The sequence below is a fragment of the Athene noctua genome, chromosome 1, assembly GCF_965140245.1.
Source record: "Athene noctua chromosome 1, bAthNoc1.hap1.1, whole genome shotgun sequence".
Lineage (NCBI taxonomy): Eukaryota > Metazoa > Chordata > Aves > Strigiformes > Strigidae > Athene > Athene noctua.
This window is the reverse complement of record NC_134037.1, coordinates 62,678,133-62,698,430: the sequence shown is the minus strand read 5'-3', so window position 1 is coordinate 62,698,430 and position 20,298 is coordinate 62,678,133. Positions and strand designations below refer to the sequence as shown.

At 39.9% G+C, this 20,298-nt stretch overlaps 1 protein-coding gene across 2 annotated transcripts in view; it reads left to right on the top strand.

Moving 5' to 3' along the window:
- Window positions 1-20,298, top strand: part of ARHGAP18 (Rho GTPase activating protein 18) — a 97,897-nt gene that overhangs the window by 43,210 nt on the left and 34,389 nt on the right. For both annotated transcript variants that reach the window (XM_074896291.1, XM_074896290.1), the window contains exons 2-3: window positions 15,737-15,936; window positions 18,217-18,452. In XM_074896291.1, coding sequence (XP_074752392.1) covers window positions 15,737-15,936; window positions 18,217-18,452 — 436 coding nt within the window. The remainder of the gene's footprint in view (window positions 1-15,736; window positions 15,937-18,216; window positions 18,453-20,298) is intronic.

Genomic DNA, 20,298 nt, shown 5'->3' with positions numbered 1-20,298 from the left:
GAACTTTTAGTCACCTGTAGTAAGTTATAGCAAGATTCTTCTGAAGACTGATGAAATTTATCTGAGTTGGAATATTAGCATGCAGTTAGATTTTTTGACTTAAAGTGGAAAATTAAAACTGTTCAGGGAAACATACCCTGAAAGGGTACCCAAGATGCTTTTGCTAGTAGGAGCAACACTTTAGCAACTTATAGTAACCAGTGAGGGAACTGTAGTATTTTAAGTCTTTGATTTTTCTTGGTAACCATTACTTTGTTTTTGTGGCTTGTTCTGAGCTAGCCAGAGATGATCTCTTGTCCCAGTTCAAGCTGTTGCTGTCACGAGAAGCCATTGATAGTACTTTAAACAAGGAAATTATTTGCAGTAACTCCCAAATTCATCTTCAAAAGAAGAACACAACAGTATGTAAGCTGCCTTGTGGCTGGCCTCAATAGTGCTAACGGTACAGAGCACATGTTTCCCAGGCCTTTGTCCTGAACCCAGAGTAATGTATTCTTCACTGATAGTTGTCCACCAGTGTGATCTGTCAAACCCTAGCTTGGCAATGTTATCTCAGGAAGTCCACCGTCACCTTTTCAATATCTGTGAGTCCAAGTGGTAGCCAGTCTTCTTGCAACTGGTTGCCATCTGGGAAGGGTGGGAGAGTACTGCTGCAGTGAGGGGTCATGGGACAATCAGCTGTGTGAGGCTACTAAAAGGACATCCATATTGATTTAGTTTCTTAAGGAGGAGGCTTGTGACCCTTACAAGCAGAAGAGGGTATTGCTTTGTCTTTTTCCATTACGAAGGATCCCTCATGTCACAAGTTTTGCTTTCTCAGAAGCACCTGCTTCGCATGGTTGTCACCAGGTTGCTGCTGCTTGGCACATGGCAGTTCACCTGCTCATTGTCTGCCTCAGTGAGCTCTCCATAATATGAGGAAATTGTTAAAGTTAAGGGTATATGAGCAAAACATCTTGCATGTTGCTTTTGCTAGATACCCCAAGGTTTGCTTGCCTCTGCTTGTCTGTCTTGACAGTTTGGAAGAAAGGCAAGGTGGCTGGCATATCCAGCTGTGGCAGTTTCGTGTGTAGATAATTACCAGACCGATGCAACTCTGTACACTCTGGTTCCCTTAAAGGATGCCTTGCAGCTGCTTTTATAATGACCTATAGGATTAAATGGGATTAAGGGAAAACTAATGACAAGGGCCATTCCAAGTCCTTTGTACAGTTCTGGGAATCCAGGTCTTCTGTGCCAAGTTGAATGAGCAATACAAAGGAAGAAGCAGTGGCACTGTTTTTGTTTTTTTTTTTTTTTTGTGGGAAGTGGCTGAACTGCTTAAAGGATGACTGTGTTACTTTGGATGCCTGCTGGTGACCTCCAGTGGAAGAAAGCCTAGTGGTTGGCTGGAGGCTCAGGGCTGAGGTGATGCTGATGGCCTTTCCATGGATGTTGACCCATCACTATTTCTGAATAAAGAATTACTCTCTGCTGTGGCCGCAGAGAGTGGTGATTCACACTGGGCTCATGGCATGCTTCAGCTGTGTATCTAGTTGGCTCTGATCAGTGTTATGGTGCAGTCCTCTGGCAGTCCTGGCAGCTGGAATTTTCCCATGTAGTGTCTGCTGGTAAACAGAGGTACCTTTCCCTTTCCTCCAAATTGGAATGCGTGTACGATGGGCTGGCTGCCTTACTGCTTGCGCTGTCTTTGGAGGGGTCTGCTTGTAAGGGTGGGGAGATGCCAACATGTGGCACATGGTTGTTTTGAGGTGTGAATTTAGGCTGCTCCCAGAAAGGTGCTCAAAGGGAGCTGTCTGCATCTGGTGAGTTACTGTAGAGGGTGAGGTGGCCTTGAGGTGTTGCCCTTGCGGACATCCCCCTGGGGTGTGCCCAGGTTGCACTGGTGTGAAGCCTGTGTGAACAGAGAAGGAATTGGAGCCAAAGAGCATTACTTTGTCACTTTTGGGGAAGAGGCAACTTCGGTGTATTACTTCATTGTTTAAAACAATAGGGTCTGTACTTGGTAATAAAAAGTCATATTTATTCTGAGAGGGCATTCTACAAGTCATTCTAGCTGATTTACTTCCAAGTGAGCTGTCATGAAATGGTGAAAAGGGAAAATGAGGTCAGTTGCCTAGAGGACAGAGTCAATGAAAATATCCCTAAATTCCTCACTGCACCTTCCTGACTTTCAAAGAGAAAGGAGATCTGAGCACCTGAAGGATAAAAACACCCAACAAGGGTAGCAGAAGTGGTAAAGTACACACACCGGTTTTGCATTTAGAGAATTGAGAAAATAGTATAATTTTGGTATATGGGCATTTGTCTGTCTTTGAAAGTCTCCTTTTTATCTTTATGTTAGAAATTCCAACAGCAAATTTACAGCACATTTTACTTCCCTTGCCATTGCTCTGATGACTTACATTGTAGGTTTTAAACCCTTTTGATGCTGACAAGTGTATGATCACATTTGTGTCAATCTGTCAGTGCTTGTATAGTCTTTATAAATGTAAGGCTTTGTCCAGGTGCCTTGTTTTGGTGAGGGAATTATTCTTTATCCTCTGAGATAGAATTGGCTACTTATACAATCAAGTATTTTTTGTATCCTAAGATTTCAAGTGTGTGCATTCACTGCAGAAAATAGTAAGAAGGCATTTACTTTAATACCTCTGGTAGGAAGGGGCTCAACTGTGTCACCCTGCCTGAGCCTGAAGGATGTATTTCTCACCCAGCTCATGCCCAGAGATGTTTGGTCCCTTCATCATCTCTCCACCACTGTTGGTATGTCACCCTAAGTTTTAGTATGTGTCAGGGAGCGCTTCAGAGCTGGAAAGCCAGCAGTGTCCTGCCCGTCATGGTGAGGTGACATGAGAGCTGGGGATGGGACTGAGTGGTCAGGCAGTGCAGTTTGGGAGCTGGAAGTGAAGGACTCGTGGGGCACCCTACAGATTCTGCTCTGGTTTGTCTCACACCTTGTTCCCTCTGAGGTCTGGAAGTGTCTCTGCTCTGTGCACCCACCCAGGTCAGGCCTGATCATGCTGCCTTTCCTTCCCCCTCTCCCTCCCTTTCCCCCCAACCCTCCCCACAAGTTGCAGGCTTAGGTAACCATCATAATATGATGATTTCAAATTAATTAAAATGGAGTTTTGATATGTGACTTAATATTGCATGCAGCAAATGTTGGGGTTTTTTTTCCTGTGTACATATGATACTGTATAAAAACATACGGTATCCATTTTTAGAAGATGTGTCTCATAATGGGAAGTACAGATGTCTCTCACGAGGAGCTTGGTCCTGTAACTAAAAATCACAGATAGTAATACTCAAGAGTACATGACATTGCTCTTGCTCTTCTGTACACAGTGTGTGTGCTTTCAGCAAAAGAAAATACGAATTTTTTATTTATAGAAGCATCTGCATATGGATTGTGCCTTATTTCAGGTTTAATGTGTTATATGCAAAACACTGTATTTCATTTTGCTTGATTATTACTGGGGTCTGTAATCACAGCTACTTAGTGTTAAAAGTAAGTGCTATTTTTACCCTGTTGACACAAAGGAGTATGTCTGTAGTTGAAGTCAGGGATTTAACCTCTAGATACGTAGGGAAAGTTAAAAGAGTACAATGTCAATTTTGCTTGCATTTTTTGCTGGCAATTAAGCCTCCACTGAAGTGTTTTGTTTGAGAATGTAGGGTAAAAGTTATGGCTAATATTAGTGATGCAGTAATTTAAAAAAGACAGATTGATGTTGCTTTATATAACTGATTTACATCTTCCAAAATAGGCTCATACCTTTTTAGAACAATAATCATGAAGAACCTTACCAGCTGAAAAACCATAGGTGGCACCTGTATGTTGATTTAGAAACTGGTATCTCTCATGTTTGTAAGTTTCCTGGTAAAGAAAGAGGAAGCAAATCAAATAACTTCCCTAAATAACTGCTATTAAGAATTGTCATCTAAATAATTTATAAATCTAAAAAATGACAGGTTTGGGGTTTTTTAGCTTATTACCAGTACTTAAATCCCAGAATTCTAACAGTCCCTGCCTGCATCCTCTTTTTGATGAGTGTAATTTAAACTAAATTTGGTAAGAGTTCTTTTGGTTTTCTAGTTCCATAACTTTGGAAACAATTTTTTCTTATTTTCCTAGGAGCACATTTTTTTTTTTTCAGCTGCAGAGCAAGCACTGACTGTCAGCCTTCCCCTTCTGACCAGTCATGAATATTTCCTCTTGCTGCCTTAAAATATTACGACAGGCTTCCATGACCTTGTTATGTTTTAATGAACTTGTTGCCCATGTACCCATACGGAAAGGAGACTGCTTTTGCCAAGAAAGAATCAGATCTAAGAGTAAAGAACAAAAAATGTTATGCTGTTAGTGGAAATGAGAAACGAGGATTACATGTGTGAAATCTTTATCAACTACTAATAAAATACATATGGGATTTTGTTTTAGGGTTTTTCATTTTGAACAGTTGATCCTATTAAATGATTGGTATTTAATTAGCATGTTTTGTTTAATTTTTCTTAATTTCCAGTGTTTGTTTCTTTTCTGTTTTTTGCCCTCTTGTTTGGGTTGTATTATGTTCTCTTTGTTTTTTTCCTTTCCTGGAACTAAACAAAACCTTTTAGATCCTTACTGTTGAAGTTTTGTTTTTGTATTCATCTTGATGCTTGGACGTTGTGGACAGGTAGCATGGTAGTGAATTCTGTGGTAGGCGTGTTTCCAAACTCGCAAATGGATGCAGCTGTCTATTCAGATTGATAGTTGTATATCTGTATACTTAATCTGTAAGTAAAGGGACATACCTACACATACAAGTACCAGTAAAGCTTTGCAGGGAGTTTGGTTGAAAAAGTACAAGTTTTTATGTCTTTTCTGCCAATGTTCAGAAAGCAGAGGCGGTAGCAAAGAGGGAGAGGGAAGGAGAGAATCTGTGGTCCCAAGTTGCTTGCAGCTTGCTTAGTTGTCTACTGACATTTAAAAACTACCAGAAATGTGAGAAGCGAGGGTATATATTAATGTAATTTTATTTAGTGGGGTTCCTGCTGAGTCATAGGACACCAAGCCTTTGGAAGTGCTTGTTAGTGCAGAGAGGGTGAAGAGAAGTTGTTACAGCCCAGGAACAGGTATTTCCCAGGAATATTTGCTCAGATGGATGAATTTGGTAGGAAATAAGATGTTGCAAAGGCTCATGGCTTTAGTAGTTGCCCTTGAAGATAAAAAATAAGAATTGTGACTGACTGGGTGCCCTGTTCAATCTCTTTGCTTTTGCTGAGGTGACAGTGGATCTTGCAGCTGCCCTCTTTGTGCAGTGGCTCTGTGGGGAAGGGGTGTGAAGGAAACAACTGGATGATGGCAGACCTGCATTGCCCTCCACCTCTGCCATGGCATGTTCTGCCTGGCTCCTACTAGAGGGGTTCCTCAAAGCAGGTTTGCCCCATGCGTAGGGATATCTGCAGCATTATTGTTAGCTCCTCTGAGAGCAGGTGAAATCCCAGCGACCACTTTTGAAGCTGGTTGCAAACACCTCCTTCCTCATCCTAAGCTTGAACCTAAATCCAAATGGTCCATCCCTTGCAGCCTTGAGGCCTTCCTCTCTCCTCTCCCCTTGCTTTTAAGGATGCTTCTTAACATTGCCCTCTCTGACAGTTTTGCTTGTGAACTGTATCCCTCAGGATATTGGAGTTCCGGCTCACCTTGTGCATGCTGCTCTTCTCAGCCCTTTCTGCTTCCTTCTCTCCCTCTCTCATCCAGCTTCTTTGAGAGCACCTTTATCTATTTGTCTTACTGAGTCTTTCTTGGTGGTTTATTTGGACAATGAAAACAGTTTCTTTACAAAACGTCTTTAGACTCCTGCATAGATTTCCTTGCCTGCTGTTTGGGAATGCTCACACAAATTCATTTACAATTTCTTCTGAATGTAAGGATTATATTGTAATAAATTGATTGCGAAAGCGTGACAATTTCCTCCAAGCATAAACAAAACTACTGAATTGTGCTGTAGGCCTTATATTTGCAAGTAACAGGGTTATAGGTCTAAGTAATAGGTCCTTTAACATGGTAAGAAAGCTAATTGCTTTTAGAGGCAAAAAAGTGACTCCAGTATAATTTCATGGCTGTAACTGTACTTTACAAGGTGGTCCTGGTATTTGCCAGGATAGCTTCAATCAGGTTTTGTTGCCATGCTTTTTTTTTTTTTTCCACTGTGAAAAGAAAAATAAATTATTTAAATCTTTCCTCTCTGTGGCTCTCAATAATGGAATTACAAATACTGTATCTATTTCACTTCCCGGTTATTCTCTTTGATATTTGTGGAGCTTGAAATAATCTCACACATGCTTTATTCTCTTCTTTGGGAGAAGATTAGTTCCAGTGGTTCTCTTAGAAGATTACAGAGAAAGTACTTTCAAAATGTGTATGATGTGTTCAAATATTTTCCTAATAAGCAGCATGAGAGTTGTTACAGAGAACATATTTGCATACATATTTGTAGTTGATATGAATTGGAGAATGAAAAGTATCAAAACTGCAAAGTTTTGCCTCCATATGAAGCCAAGTGATGTAGAAGGCATTTGGAAGGAATGAGAAACTGACCAAGGAATGGAGCCAAAAATGTGACAAAGGAGGTTGGAGTGAGGCCATTCGTTTCCTTATTTTCCACTTGTGTGATTGTACCTATACAGGTCACCCAGGTTCCCTTGTCCCCTTGTTTTTCCCTCTGATGGATTTTGCACTCACAGGAATATCTGTTTCTCTTTCTAAAATGTGTGGGTTTGACCCAGAAATTTCTATGGAATGACAAAAAATAGGAATATGTTTTCAAAGCCTTTGAGAGTTTATTCAAGTGGCATAAGAATTAAAAGGATCAGAACGGCGGGACCCGAGACAATATGGTCTACTTCATTTTGTCAATACAGAAGTAAAACCAAAACTGATTTCTTCTGATACTACTTCTCAGTTCAGTAATTGTGATAATTTTATTGCAAGTCTGATAATACATGGTGTTCTATTTAAAGCTCCAAATCTGAGTTCGTGAGACTTGCCTTTCACTAAAAGAAATAAGCAGGATTCTGTATTTTATGGTTGGAGAATAAAGCTAAAAGCATGCACTGAGGTGAACAGCTCAGTGGAATGCAGCAGTCCCCCCAAAAATGAGGAAACACAACTGGTACAGTCATTTTGTGGGGGATAGGCTTCATGGCTGCTGTTGCCAATCCTGAATTGTTTCTCACTTTATGTGTAGTGGAACAAGACCACATTTATTCTGAAACAATCTGGGATGGCATATTAAATAACTCTTTTTGCAAATATATGTTCTAGTTTTAACACTTTTTTGAATAGTAAATCATTTCACATCATCAATCATACACAGGGGCCATTAATCTGTACCATCATTTTAGATACGGTGTGTATGTGTATCGGTTTACAGTAATTATAATTTATCTAATTTGAAGTGGAAAACAGGTAGAGTCTAAATGGCTGTGTAGAAACATGAAGTCCTATTAAAGGAAAAGTCATGAAATATTTTAATCTTCTTGGAAGTGCTGCGTATAGTTCAGGCAGATTAAGTTTTGGCATCTGGAATCTACCCTTTCTGGTGCAGTGGATTAGAATATTAAGTGTAATAGTCTGTGTCATTGCCAGAATTTCCTTCCTGTTTCTACAGTGACAGGTTGGGGTTGGGAAAGGAGGAAGGTCATGTTCACCAAGGTAAAAAAAAATTACATAAATAATAATGAGGATGTTGCTGGAAGCAGTACAGTGTATACTTTTTAGACTTACACTCTGGCAGCCCTAACTTTGGCCCATTTTGCATTTATTAGTCATGGAAGGGTTTAAAATGCCAATTTGTGGGGTTTTCTGGGTTTGGGGGTTTGGTTAGGGTTTTTTGTTTGTGTTTTGTTGGGTTTTTTTGTTAATCTCCAGAGCAGATTTGAGCAGGTATTAACAGCAGCTGATGGTATTACAAAAAAATCCTGAGACCTTATTCTCTTTTCTCAGCCTTTTTTATGCTCATTTAGAAAGTGAGTACTGTTAAATACCCTCTCTGCAATCACTCTGTGCTCTGTCTTTGGAAGGAGAACAGAGCTTTGCCTCAGTTCCTACTACTGTGGCTTTTCTTTGGAGCTTAGGGGGAATTTGGGCAAGTTTTATTGCAATTGACATTCCAAATGTCCCATAAGGTCACAGAACAGCCAAAATAAAATTCTTTAAGTTGGGAGAGAAGGAGCGCTAAGTGTCAGTCAGTTCACCGAGAACACTGGAAATTATGGTGATTTGTTACTGTTGTCTTTGTGTGTTCCATATGACTCTCTTGAAAGGATGGAGTAGGATGGAGTTGCAGGAGAGTTTTCAGTCAGTCACAAAAAGAGTAAATGATAGAAAAGGTAGAAAGGAGAGAATGCAGTTGTTGCAACAAGTGACAGGATTTAGGAGCTAGAAGGAAAAGCACAAGTACAAGCCCAGACTAAAGTTTCTCTAATGCCTTCCAAAAGTTATGAAGCACTTTAAATGGGGTGAGAAATATTTTTGCACTCTTCTGGGCACCAAATGTCCAGACCTGGGTCTTGGTAAGTATTGCTCAAAGTTTATCTGCTGCTTGTGAAAGATAGTAATACTGGCTTTTGTTTGACAGGAGGTTTTAGCCATCAGTGAAATAGAATCTTTTTAATATGTTAAACCATATAAAAAGATGAAGACATTTACATTTAAAAAAAATAATTTAATTTCAGTTAGGTAGAGTCATTACTCTGTGGCTTTATGCAAAATCCAGTTACTTTAGGAGAACCTGCTTTGATGGGCACATCAATTACAATTTCATCTTTTTTTTTAACAGGAGACTGAAAGATTCTCAATGCTGCACTGCAAAATACTGGATACTGTGCAAAGGGGTGGTGTGACAGAAATTTCTTAAAGTTGAAACCATTAGAATAAATGATTTGATAATAAAAATTCTTGATTTAACACATCCTTGGAATCAAGGCCTTGCATTATCTTCATGTCTGATCTTTGGGATGCCACTTTGTCTAGAAACTGTGAAAGACCGGTATGCCCTTCTGGTAGGCACTGTGGCTATAGAAGGGTCTGGCAATCACCTCCCAGACCAGTGTCCCAGGGAGCTCAAGCCAGGCAACTGCTGTAGCCGTTAGATTAGAGCTTTCTTGGTTAATTCAGTTAAGAAGTCTTTGCACCTTGTGGTGCTATGTGCCTTTTTGAAAGGAGGGGAGGGATGGGGGGAGTTTCGGGCTTAGGAGCTTTACTTATTCCCACACTTCTGTAGCTCAGCCTTCAGGATGAGAAGCTGAACAGGAGACCACTTTATTTTCCTCTTGTTATCTTCTTAGTTGTTTAGATTTGAACGGACTTGGGAAGTCCTGTATTTATATTTAAGAGCACAATATCTCATGGATGTGATTGCTCAGTAAATAGTTTTCAAAATGGGCCACAGTACCCATCGGCATTTTTTTGTTGTTTAAATCTAGTTAGCCTTTGTACAAACTTAAGACTACTTACGCGAATTACTGCTTAACTTTGTAACTCCTGTGTCAACAAGATAATTCTGTTTTGAGAGTGCTACTCTATTTATAGCCACAGGGCTGGAGTCTATCACAAACTCACAACAGCAGAGCTTCCTTTTTTCTGCCTTGCAGTTCACTGTGGGTCAGATCTTGATCTTTAATGCTCAGTGGTCCCGTGGTGAAAGACTCCAGAGATCTGAGAATTATTCTTGTTTCTGTCACTGATGTGCATGATGAATTTGAACAGCATGCTTCACCTCTCTGGGCCAAACAGCCACACTTTTATTTTCCCCTCTCACAGCCTTTGTGTATCTTGTGTCATCTAACCACATGTTGGTATGATGCTTAGAATCAGTGAGCCCCAGTATTAGCTGAGATATGGCTGCAATAATACTACTAATAGCTTTTACGTAAAGGGCCAAACGTCCACTGGCATTGGGAGTGATGACTCCTTTTGCACGGGCTGTAATGTAGCTGTAGTCAGATAAGTTTTTGTTGTTTTACGTAACTTTAGAAGTAAAGTCCTGGTTTATTGGGGTGCCAGAGAGTATATCTGAAGGGGCTGCAGTTCTCAAGACATTGTCTGTACAAGAACCCCAGCAACAATGGTTAATGGCCAGGATTACTTAAAGAAGCTTTTAAGGCCTAACATACAAGGATTGTATTTTCAGTGTAGAGCTTAAGAAGGTGTAATTACTTGTCCAGTTTGACAAGTAATTATGTCACTTGATAATACGGTCCTTTTTTTGCACTGTTCTCAATGTTGGAAACTGGCTGATACAAACAAATATTTGTGAAACTTTTAAGTCTTGTAGAACATTAATTTGGTCTTCAATTCGGAACCTGTTTAAAAACAGTGTTTGAGACTCCCATAGGCTTTGCTAGGCAGGTGTGGAAAAGGGCCATCTTTGTTTAACCCCAAGGAGTCGAATCCCAGTTGAGGTTAAACCCAGTAATTAATCAGATGGCCTCTTCCCTTTTTTCACTTGTGACGCTTTATAGTTGTGACAGTTTTTATTCAGGAAAGATTCGGGCCTGAATTTTGAATTCCAAAATTTGGGAAAAGCAGGTGGAAGAAAGGACCCTGAAAAGAGATTGCTAATTTGTAGGCAGAAAAGGTGTTTCATCCGTTGCATTGTTGCAGTTTTTTTCAGGAAGAAAGTAACAGATTATAGAGACTGGTATCTTTTTGTTTTATGTTCATACTGTACTTAGTAACTGGACTTTATCCTTTTGTGGAGTTGGTGAACAGTCCTGCAATAATTCTGTTAGAGGAACTCCACTTCTCTTTCTGATGTGTTAATCTATTATGTTTGGTTCAACAGTGTATTTATATTTCAATTTTTTATGACCATAAATATCCTTGTATTAATTACACATCTAATACATGCGTACCCATATATATAGTATATAAGGATACCGTATGATTATGATGTTTGCATAGTGATGTAGAAAGATCATATTCAGATCCAAAATTAGTGGCTATCACTATAGAAATGACCAAAATTATCTTTTTCTCATCACTTGATGTTTTAAAACATAACAAGTCCTAAATTCTTGAGAGATAAAAGTGGAAGTAATGGCAGAATTACTTTTTGTGAACTGAAATTATCTGAAATGCTAGTGAAAGTGCACTTTACTAATTGTTTAATCTCTAGCTGCTGTAGTTTACATGACAGGTGTCAGTTGTGAACTGCAAAAAAGGCGCTGGAACAGACAGATTTAGATTTCACAGGAAAGAAAATAAGGAGTAAAGACAACTGCACTAGTATAAAGTGACTGTTGATGAAACCAAAATCAGGCTGACAGAACCTGAAGAAAACCACATTTATATTATGGTGTAAAACAGTGATTTATGTGACAAGTCATATTTTCTTACAGGCTGAGAAAGGACATGGTCACAAAAGGGAAGGCTGAAAGCAAATGCTTGCACACAGTTCTCCCTTAAGTACTTGCCACAACTTGAAACTCATCAGTGCAGAGTGAAATAACCCAAATCTGGTTTCTTTCCTTGTAAATGTAAAGAATGGTGTTCATTACAAGAATTATTTTTAATGGCTCCTGTCTGGAGAGCTGGAGTGCTTCGTCTCACATCCTTGGTGTTTCTAATAAATAAATGCATCTCCGGTGAGTGGGACAAGAAGATTAACTGCAGTAAGAGACTGCAGTAACTGAGATAAATAGGCAAAAATCTCATCGGCTTCAAAGGGCACGTGTCTGAGTATCAGAGGTCAGAACTGACTGTGTAATTTGGAAGTGAGAGTATTGCACTGCTCCCTGTAAAGCTATTTGAAGAGTAAACTATTTACTAATTATTGGAAATAGCTGTTAATAAGATTATAATAGAGTTTGAGAATTATGTTAGTGAAGACTTTAATGGAAATACGAGGGTTTTTTTGGGAAAAAACCTGCTGGAGAGTAAATTTACCATTAAGTAATTGGAAATGCTAAATGAGTAGAGTTTGAAAATTACATTAAGTGTCTGTGTTTGTTAGCAGTAGCTTACATTTTCAGGGGGAAGAAAAAAGATCTCCTTGAAGATGCTTGTGAAAAGCAGTTGCCTTTTTTCAAATTTTAAATACAAAAACTGAACATCTAAAAACTTAATAATGTGCTGGAGAAGTAACCTATTTTCTGCAACCACAGTAATAGCTTTTTTTGTAATGAACTGTGCTTATTTCCTACTGATAGTTTTTTTTGGAAAGCAGTCTTCCACAAAATTTTCTTTGCAGCATGGGGTATTTGAAATACTTTTAATTTTTTTTTTTAATGAGTCTTTCTGTCAACGTGGAATTAAACATTTTTAAAAACGTTTCTCTTCCAGATTCCTTGTAATATTAATACTAAGAATTACTTGTCCTCTTCTCTATTTTTTTTCTTGGCCTTAACTTGTTCCCACCTGTGTGCTTTTATTGTGTGATATGCAAATGGTGCTTACTAAGCATATGTTTGGAGAAGGATTGAATTTAGTGAAAGGTCACAGCAGGAATCCCATGTTCTTGGTCTTGTCAACAGATACCTCAAAATAAAAATCTTAATTGGCAACCTGTTTTTCCCAATGCTGTGAATTTTAAAAATTATTTTTCTTATCTACACCAACTCTATGGTATCAAGACTGGTCCTTATTATCCTCAAAGAGTCTTTTTTTTTTCTTTTCTTTTGTGCCTCTTTGTGCACAGGGGTTCATAGAAGGGACAGAGATGAGAATGCCTGGAGCTGCTGCTGTGCAGATTATGCACCGAATACTGCTTCACTGGTGTCTTTCTCTGGTGGGGTATGCAAAGCAAGAAACATTGAACCCCAAGTGAAGTAAAAACAAGATCTGACCTGCCCTGTCAGCTAACGTTCTAGCAGTTGTTGTGTCCCAGCCTGAGCCTCTCTCTGTCCTAGCCCATAGAAACGTTGATTGTGGATGTGGACAAATGCAGATGGCTTTGAAAGGGTTTGCAGTCCAAACAGAAACTGGTGATAAGAGTGTTGATCGAGTCCAACAAGGGAAGTCAATTAATTGGTGAGTGGAGCGGGAGCGGTGTGGCCGCAGCCTGTGCCCTCAGCTCCTGAAGAGCCTGCGTGGTGCTGGGGCTGCCCCCTGTGATATGGATTTTGAAGGAGAGATCTGCAGCACAGCAGTGAGGTCTCTGTGTGAATAGTTCTTGGCAGGTTCCTCTGGTTGTTCATGTCCTTCTCTAAGGGCTTTCATGAGAAGTGATGTTACTACCTGCTCAGAGTTGGGAGCTGCTATATTATACATTAATGAGAGATGGAAAGGTCAGGCCAGGAAGAGCCTTACAAGAAAAGCAGCTTACGTTTGGTCGAGTAGAGCAGGCCTGTGAGTGGTGATTGAAGGGTAGGGCACAGCCTCTGAGAGTTAATGGAATGTTTTTAATGTACAGCAAATGCTCGTAGGACCCTGAAAACAGCCTTGGGTGCTTTGTGCTGAGTATCAGCTGTGCATTTCGGGACACAGACTTCTCTGAGACGGGACTTAGTCTGGGGAAGGTAACGAGCTGGCTTTTTTGGAAGGACAGGAGGAGCATTGCCCTGGAAGCGTGGCACAGAGCCACAGCCTGCTGCTGCATATCCTGCCTCAGCCTGCCAGAGCCCCCGTATTAGACTTTGTATTATCTTTTGCATGGTGTGCCATGGTGGTTTAATTTCAGCTGAGGTGGGTCAGCGAGAGCAGGTTGTTCCAAAGGTGAAAGGCCACCAAAGAGCTGCCAAGTAGCTCTACAGTGTTAAAGCCAGGGATGATAAGCTGAAATCTGACCTCACTCAGGCTGCAGTTCAAGTGTACAGTCTGTCTGTGAGGTGTACGCAGTCTGGTCCAAGCACCTTCAGCCTCAGGAGGAGGGGAGCCTGGGCAAGGGAAGCCTGACCTGCTTTGGCCACACTTGGCTCCTACGTTGGCTGCTGGGGACACCTCTGATGTGACTCCAAGAATGTCCTTCTGCAGTAATTAGTGTAGGTTTCACAAGCAGCTCAGGTCACACACAGGACATGCCTGTCAGGAGAAGTTTAAGAACTGAGGTAGCTATGTGGAGAAACTGTATTTATTGTGTAACATGCACTACCAGAAAGATGTTATTGCCATTGATGCAGAAGATCTATACTCCTTTATATATATATATATATATATATATATATATATATTTTTTTTTTTTTTTTCCCTGGGCTTTCAAATAAGGACAGGTTAAGAAATGGTGTTGGGGTACATATTAGCTCAGTAATTCATTGTAATTTATTAACTTGTACCTGGAGCAGAAAGGCAGGGTGGGTGGAAACTCATATTCCTTCCATAAGGCTCTTTACCTTTAAAGGCAAAGTCCATATAGTTAGTATTTCTTATCAGAGAATCAAGCACGTATGGTGTGAAAGGATTTGTGACTTGGACACACAAGGGACTTATCTTCAGAGAGAAAGGTATAGCTTTTTTACTTAAGGGCAGCTAATAAGCGTCAGTTGTCCCAAGATAAAATGTAAGGACGGGGTGCTTTTCTTTTAATTCTATTTAGATAAACTTGCAAAGTCAGCCAAATGGGAAGGTAGAACTTAATTTACTGCGTTTACATTGTGATAAATCCACAATGCTTGATCTTTGATATGTTTTTCTCTTGGAATAAGTGATATTTATTACTTAACCCCAAATCATGCCTTCCTTTTTAGAATATGGATTCAAGTTTAGACATAAGACATCTGAAGCTCTTTCTGAAATGTTAAGAACTTAGTATTTTTTAATACAAGGAAAAAATTTTATATACTGTTATAATAGTAGAGTAACTCAGTTTAGAAAGGATGACTGGAGATCATCTTGACCAATCTGCCCCCCACTCACAACAGAACCAACTCTGAAGTTAGACCAGGTTGCTACTCATGTAATCCACTGATACTCTGAATCAGTTTGTGGCTTTTGATTTGGTGTATTCGACTGCAAGGATGACCTGTAACTTCCATGACATCATTATAAACTTTGCACTTTTTAAGAGGAATTTTTTGCTAGGTCTGTGGTAATTTTTGCCAATGACTTGAGGTCAAGATGAGACCTAGATGTTTCAGCTTGTTGGTTTCTTTTTTCTAGTTGCAGTTATACTTTAAGATGAAAGATCCCTTTTGAAAGCTTTAGCAACATACATTTGGCAGGGTGAACCAAAAGCTAATAACATCAAACTATAAAAATGGTAAGCTTTCAGTCAAAAAAAAGAAGCAAGATAGAAACAAATACTGGCCTTTGTTAAATGTTTGGATTCACAAGTTTACTTCACAATCTGTAACTTCAGTAATTCTACTTTGTCCTCTCCCAGCTGTAATTAAGATCATAGATACCAGACTAAACATTAATAAAAAATAAAAGCAGAATGGCAAATGAAAAAAGTCAGGGTACTGTCAAGCTAAAAGAATTTACTCAGGCAGAAAGGCACTTCTGAAAAATTCTTTATGAATGGTGATGCTAGGAAAATATGTACCATGAATTTTGTAGAACTGACTGTTGTGAGTTGAATTAGAGCTTTGGTATAACTAGGTTTACTAGAATTTGGATTCATTATTTCCATTCCAGATTGGGAGATATGTATAGCAGAAATGTTGAATTAAAAATATATTTTTTTGTTTGCTTGTTGATACTAGTTTGCTTTGATACTAGACACAATTCTTCACTAACTGCCTTCACGGAACATTAATATATCCTGTATCTTAAAATGCTAACCAAGAATTGCTTTTTGATTTATGTTTATAGCCGTCGGTCTGGCCAGTATACAATGAACCATGACCATTCTAAGAAGACATCTGATGGAGCATCATTTGACCGTTCAGGATCCCAGGACTCCTTGGATGAACTGTTTTTGGATGACTACTGGAAAGAACTCGAAAACATCCATGAAACCAGAGGAAATAATCATGAGGAACGAGTAGCACTTGTAGTGAAAGAGCCAGATGGTAATGAAATCTGTTCTTGTGAATGATCATCAGTTTGCTGATTTAGGGATTTTTCTTTAAGTCTTATTTCAAGAGATGGCACCCACCAAACACAAATCAAAAAAGAGGTCACTCTGCTGAACATTCACTTTGAAAATTCTGTGGCCTCTGATGCATATCACCAGAAACCGGCAGTGCCTTGAAAGAGAACTGTATCAGAGATAAGTAAAAGGCTGGTTTTCCTTTAAATGGTATTTGCAGAACATCAGAAAGGTGCCTGTACTTGCAAATCACAACAATTGAAGCTTTATTTGCAGTTTACTGTTAAACTAACCCTTTCACTCTTTGTGTGTATTGTTCCTTATTGTAGCTATTGTGGATAGAAACCTCACACTTTAGAAGACAAGCCAATGATTAACTGGTTGAAGTTTAGTGAGTAACTTTCTAATCTTGTAACTGTTGTGACTGTTAAGTTGCAATATTTTTGTTTCTCAGAGGCATTAATTATGGGCCATGCATGAGGGCATGATCTTAGAAGAAGTTGAGCAATTTTTTCTTCTCCTATCAGACAAAAGAGGACTAACATCCTTAATTTCACTCTTCTCTCAAATATTATTTTTTAACAGTGCAGTATCTGCCTCTCTCCCATTCTTGCAAGAGGTGCACAGTGTCAGTAAATTAAAGTGAGGAGTTTTGCATTTTGGTATGGCCTCTACATGAGTGAGAAGAATGTGTTCCATTAGCTTTCAAAGGGTTTTGCACTTCTGCCTCCCTAGGCATTTTAAAACATCACTGCTATTAACAAGTGCTCTGAAGAGGGTAGCAGCTTGGCCTCTGGAGAAAGCATCAAGGCTCCGAGCCTGTGTGCCTGGGGAGCAGGGCATCTGACAGAGCTGCAAGGCTTTCTCCAGAGCAGCAGAGCCCACCGTTCTGCAGTGCATGAGCCTCTTCTCTTACCCCAGCTCACTGATGCTGCTATGCCTTCAGGCTCTGCATGCCAAAACTCACTATTTCCTTTTTTATTTATATATAGCCTTCTTCCCCCTAGTTACCGCTCCACCTCGAGCCTCTGACTCTGGCATGAAGGCCAAGTGAGTCAGCACAGTTGAGTTGATCAGCTTGAACAGATGGAGCTCTGCCCCACACTTTGCCTAATGTGCAGCACCTCGCTTGGGTACAAATACTCCTGATCGTGTGGGACACTGTTCCTGGATGATGGGCCTGCCTGGGCTGGGGCTTGCTTGAGACACAGCTATGCAAAGGCAAGGCAGGGAGAGATGAGATATGTTCACATCTGCTCTGGAGAATTGGTGCAGCCCATCTTTCCAGCCCTAATAACAAAATCTGAGAGAGTTTTGTCAGAGGCTCAGGGTTTCGCTGCACAGCCATAGCAAAATTCATACTTTTCATTTTGTGTTTGTTTTCTGAACTCTCTTAATATTCGGGTGCCCTTGGATGTGCACTGGGCACTGTGGGAAACTGCAGTCAACAGTGAAGTTGATGTGCCATCTTTGGAGTACTTCTGATAAATGGAAGTGTTGCTTGAATGTTTGAGAGGGTTGTTGGCATTCAACACAATCTCAGCTTCTACAGACAGAAATTAATGTTTTAAAGAAAGTATCTTTAGAGACATACTGATTTCAGAAGCAGAAGTTTTGCCATTGGTGACAGTATTTAATAGCTTTCTCCTGTCTTATGTGCAGTGATCTGTCAATAAAGGATACCTTATCAGCTATAAGACTAAATCAACAATTGTTTTGTGGGCTGTCAGCAGGCTGGAGACTGTGTCATAAGAACTGATTAAAAAATAGTATTAAGGTGACACCTGTATCCTGGTTTGTCCTTCATTAAATTGAGCTAGTGGAGGGCTGTAATGTATCAAGAAAAGTGGGCTGAACCATGTCAATAAGGGAGCTAAAAAGATTGAAGATTGAACTCACTGCAGTGAGGCAGCAATGATCAGAGGCTTTCAGACTTCCCCATACATGTTCATATCTAGGTATGTTTATAAAATGGTATATGATTTAATGGAAGTTCTGTAGATTATTATAAAGATTGCACCACAGCAATCTGTATTGGATTAACTATTTTAAAGGGTTTGATGATTTATGTTAACCCTTTTGAAGCTCTTTAGAAACAATAGCTTTTTTCCAAGTCATGATAGTGTAATTGTTCTTAATTTGGATTCCCTTAGTACTTTCCCTGTGAACTGCATTAACCATATCATGTCATTAACATCCAGTGTGCTTAACAGTACTTGAAAGCTAACGTTTATGCTTTTTTCGTCTTTGCCTTGCTCAGAGGGTGAACTGGAAGAAGAATGGCTGAAGGAGGCAGGTCTGTCAGATCTGTTTGGTGAGAGCTCTGGCAACTCCCAGGAAAGTGTGGTGTTTCTGTCCACACTGACCCGAACCCAGAAGGCGGCAGTAGAAAAGCGAGTAGAAACTGTCACACAGACCATGAGGAAAAAGAACAAACAGCACCAGATTCCTGATGTCAGAGATATCTTCAGGCTGCAGTATGACTCAAAGGGAAAAGTAAGTTCCTGTCTGTCGTTTTGTTTGATTCTGGCAGAGAGAAGAGAGGAACATGTAGGGGTGGGGGGAGGGGAGAGAGATGCACAGCCACAAAAGGGATCTTTCCAGAAGATTTGTGTCTAACTTTTCACTGATTTCCAAGGGAATTTTTTACTGAATTTATGGGAATAGCTTTGGTCTAGACTTGACATTGCATTAGGCAATTTTAGTATGTAGAAAGATGTATAATGGCCTTGTATTACCTAAAAATGATGAATAAAACGACCACTCCATGGCAAAGATGTTAATCTGAATTATTTTTAATGTAGATGCAAAACTCATGACAACAATCACCAAAAGAGCTACCAAAACCCTACTTATATATTTGTGCGGTAGTGCCCTGCAGCCATCTGGTAGGGTCTGCCAGACCCTCGTATCTCTTGGTGCGCTTTGCTTTTCTGTTTGTGGGGTTGGGGTTTTTTTTTGTTTGTTTGTTTTAAAAAAAGAGGAAAAAAAGGAACATCAACCTAACCTGCTTTATTTTGCTTAGGTCTTTATGCCTGCCAGCTGGGGGCTTAGACCCTGTACTAACTCCCAGGGCTTGTGTGTGTCATTAAACTGTGTGCAGGATGTTGCTCTGACAGATTCTGAAGGGTCCCAGTTTCCTTTCATGGGGTATTGACCAGGAGAGTTCCTCTTCCATACACAGGAAAGGAGAAGGAGGGAAATGGAGACTATGATTAGAATTCCTTTTCTGTGGAGAAGCGTATGTGCCCTGTCTGCTCTCCCAAAAGCAACAAGCTCTTCAGCCTTAAGAAGACTCTGACCTGATGGAAGTGCACAGCTAGCTGACCTGAATTTAGCCCCATCCCTCGTTCTCGCTGCTGCCGCTGCCATTCGGCTCAGTGGTAGTGGTGGTGGAAAGCATGGTGAATCTTGAGGGGGCGTAACTTCCTCCTTCCCCCAACAGCTTCCTCTCCTTCAGCAATTCCTTTCAAATTCAGTAGAGGTGAAATGTAGTGGGGGGAGTTTGTTAGTTCAAATGTATGTCTCGAGGCACAACTTCCCTTTCACGGTTCTGCTTTGCATGTGGTTGCAGAAGGGATATTAGCTCCAAAAAAGCTTTACAGGATCTGACTTGGAATTGACTATACCTAAAAATTACAAGATCTCATAGCAGAGCAATTTAGGTAAAATATCATGTAGTTTAAAGCAGTATAATTTCCCTTTCAAGTGTGTTATTTCAGTAAAGCACAAGAAATACTCATGTTCCTGTATTTAAGCTACACATTGTAATGTTTGACAATGATATGTCACAGTGGTCAGTAGACTTCCGTGTCTCTTAAACTACATGTTTTGATATTTCTGATGTCAGTGAGAAGCAATGCAAACAGACAAATGATTGTACTCATTTAAGATGTATAAAACAGAAGGTTAGAATATTTATTAAATATAGAAATAACTGAAAAAAAAAAGAGAATCCTTCTGAACCTGTCTCCTCGACTGAAATAAAATAATGCAAGTGCAGGCCCTCAAACCTATACTGCATTCCTTTCTCCAAATCAAGATAATTATTCAGAAATCATTGCTTGTGGTTATTCATCTAATCTGTCACAGAAAGCCTGTGGTGAAGTAGCTTCTACAACCTCCCTAGGTAACTTTCTTAGTGCTTTGTTATTCTCCCGTCATTAGAAAGCTTTTTATGTAACAAAAGAGGACTGAAGCCATCTGCAGCTGTATGAAGCCATTCCAGTTTAATAATAGTCTCCAAAAATCCTGTAATCTCCCTTCACCTGGAGGAAAGCAGGAGGAAAGGTAAAACAATAGTGTTGATGTTTCGCATCAACGCAACAATTGTGTTGATGTT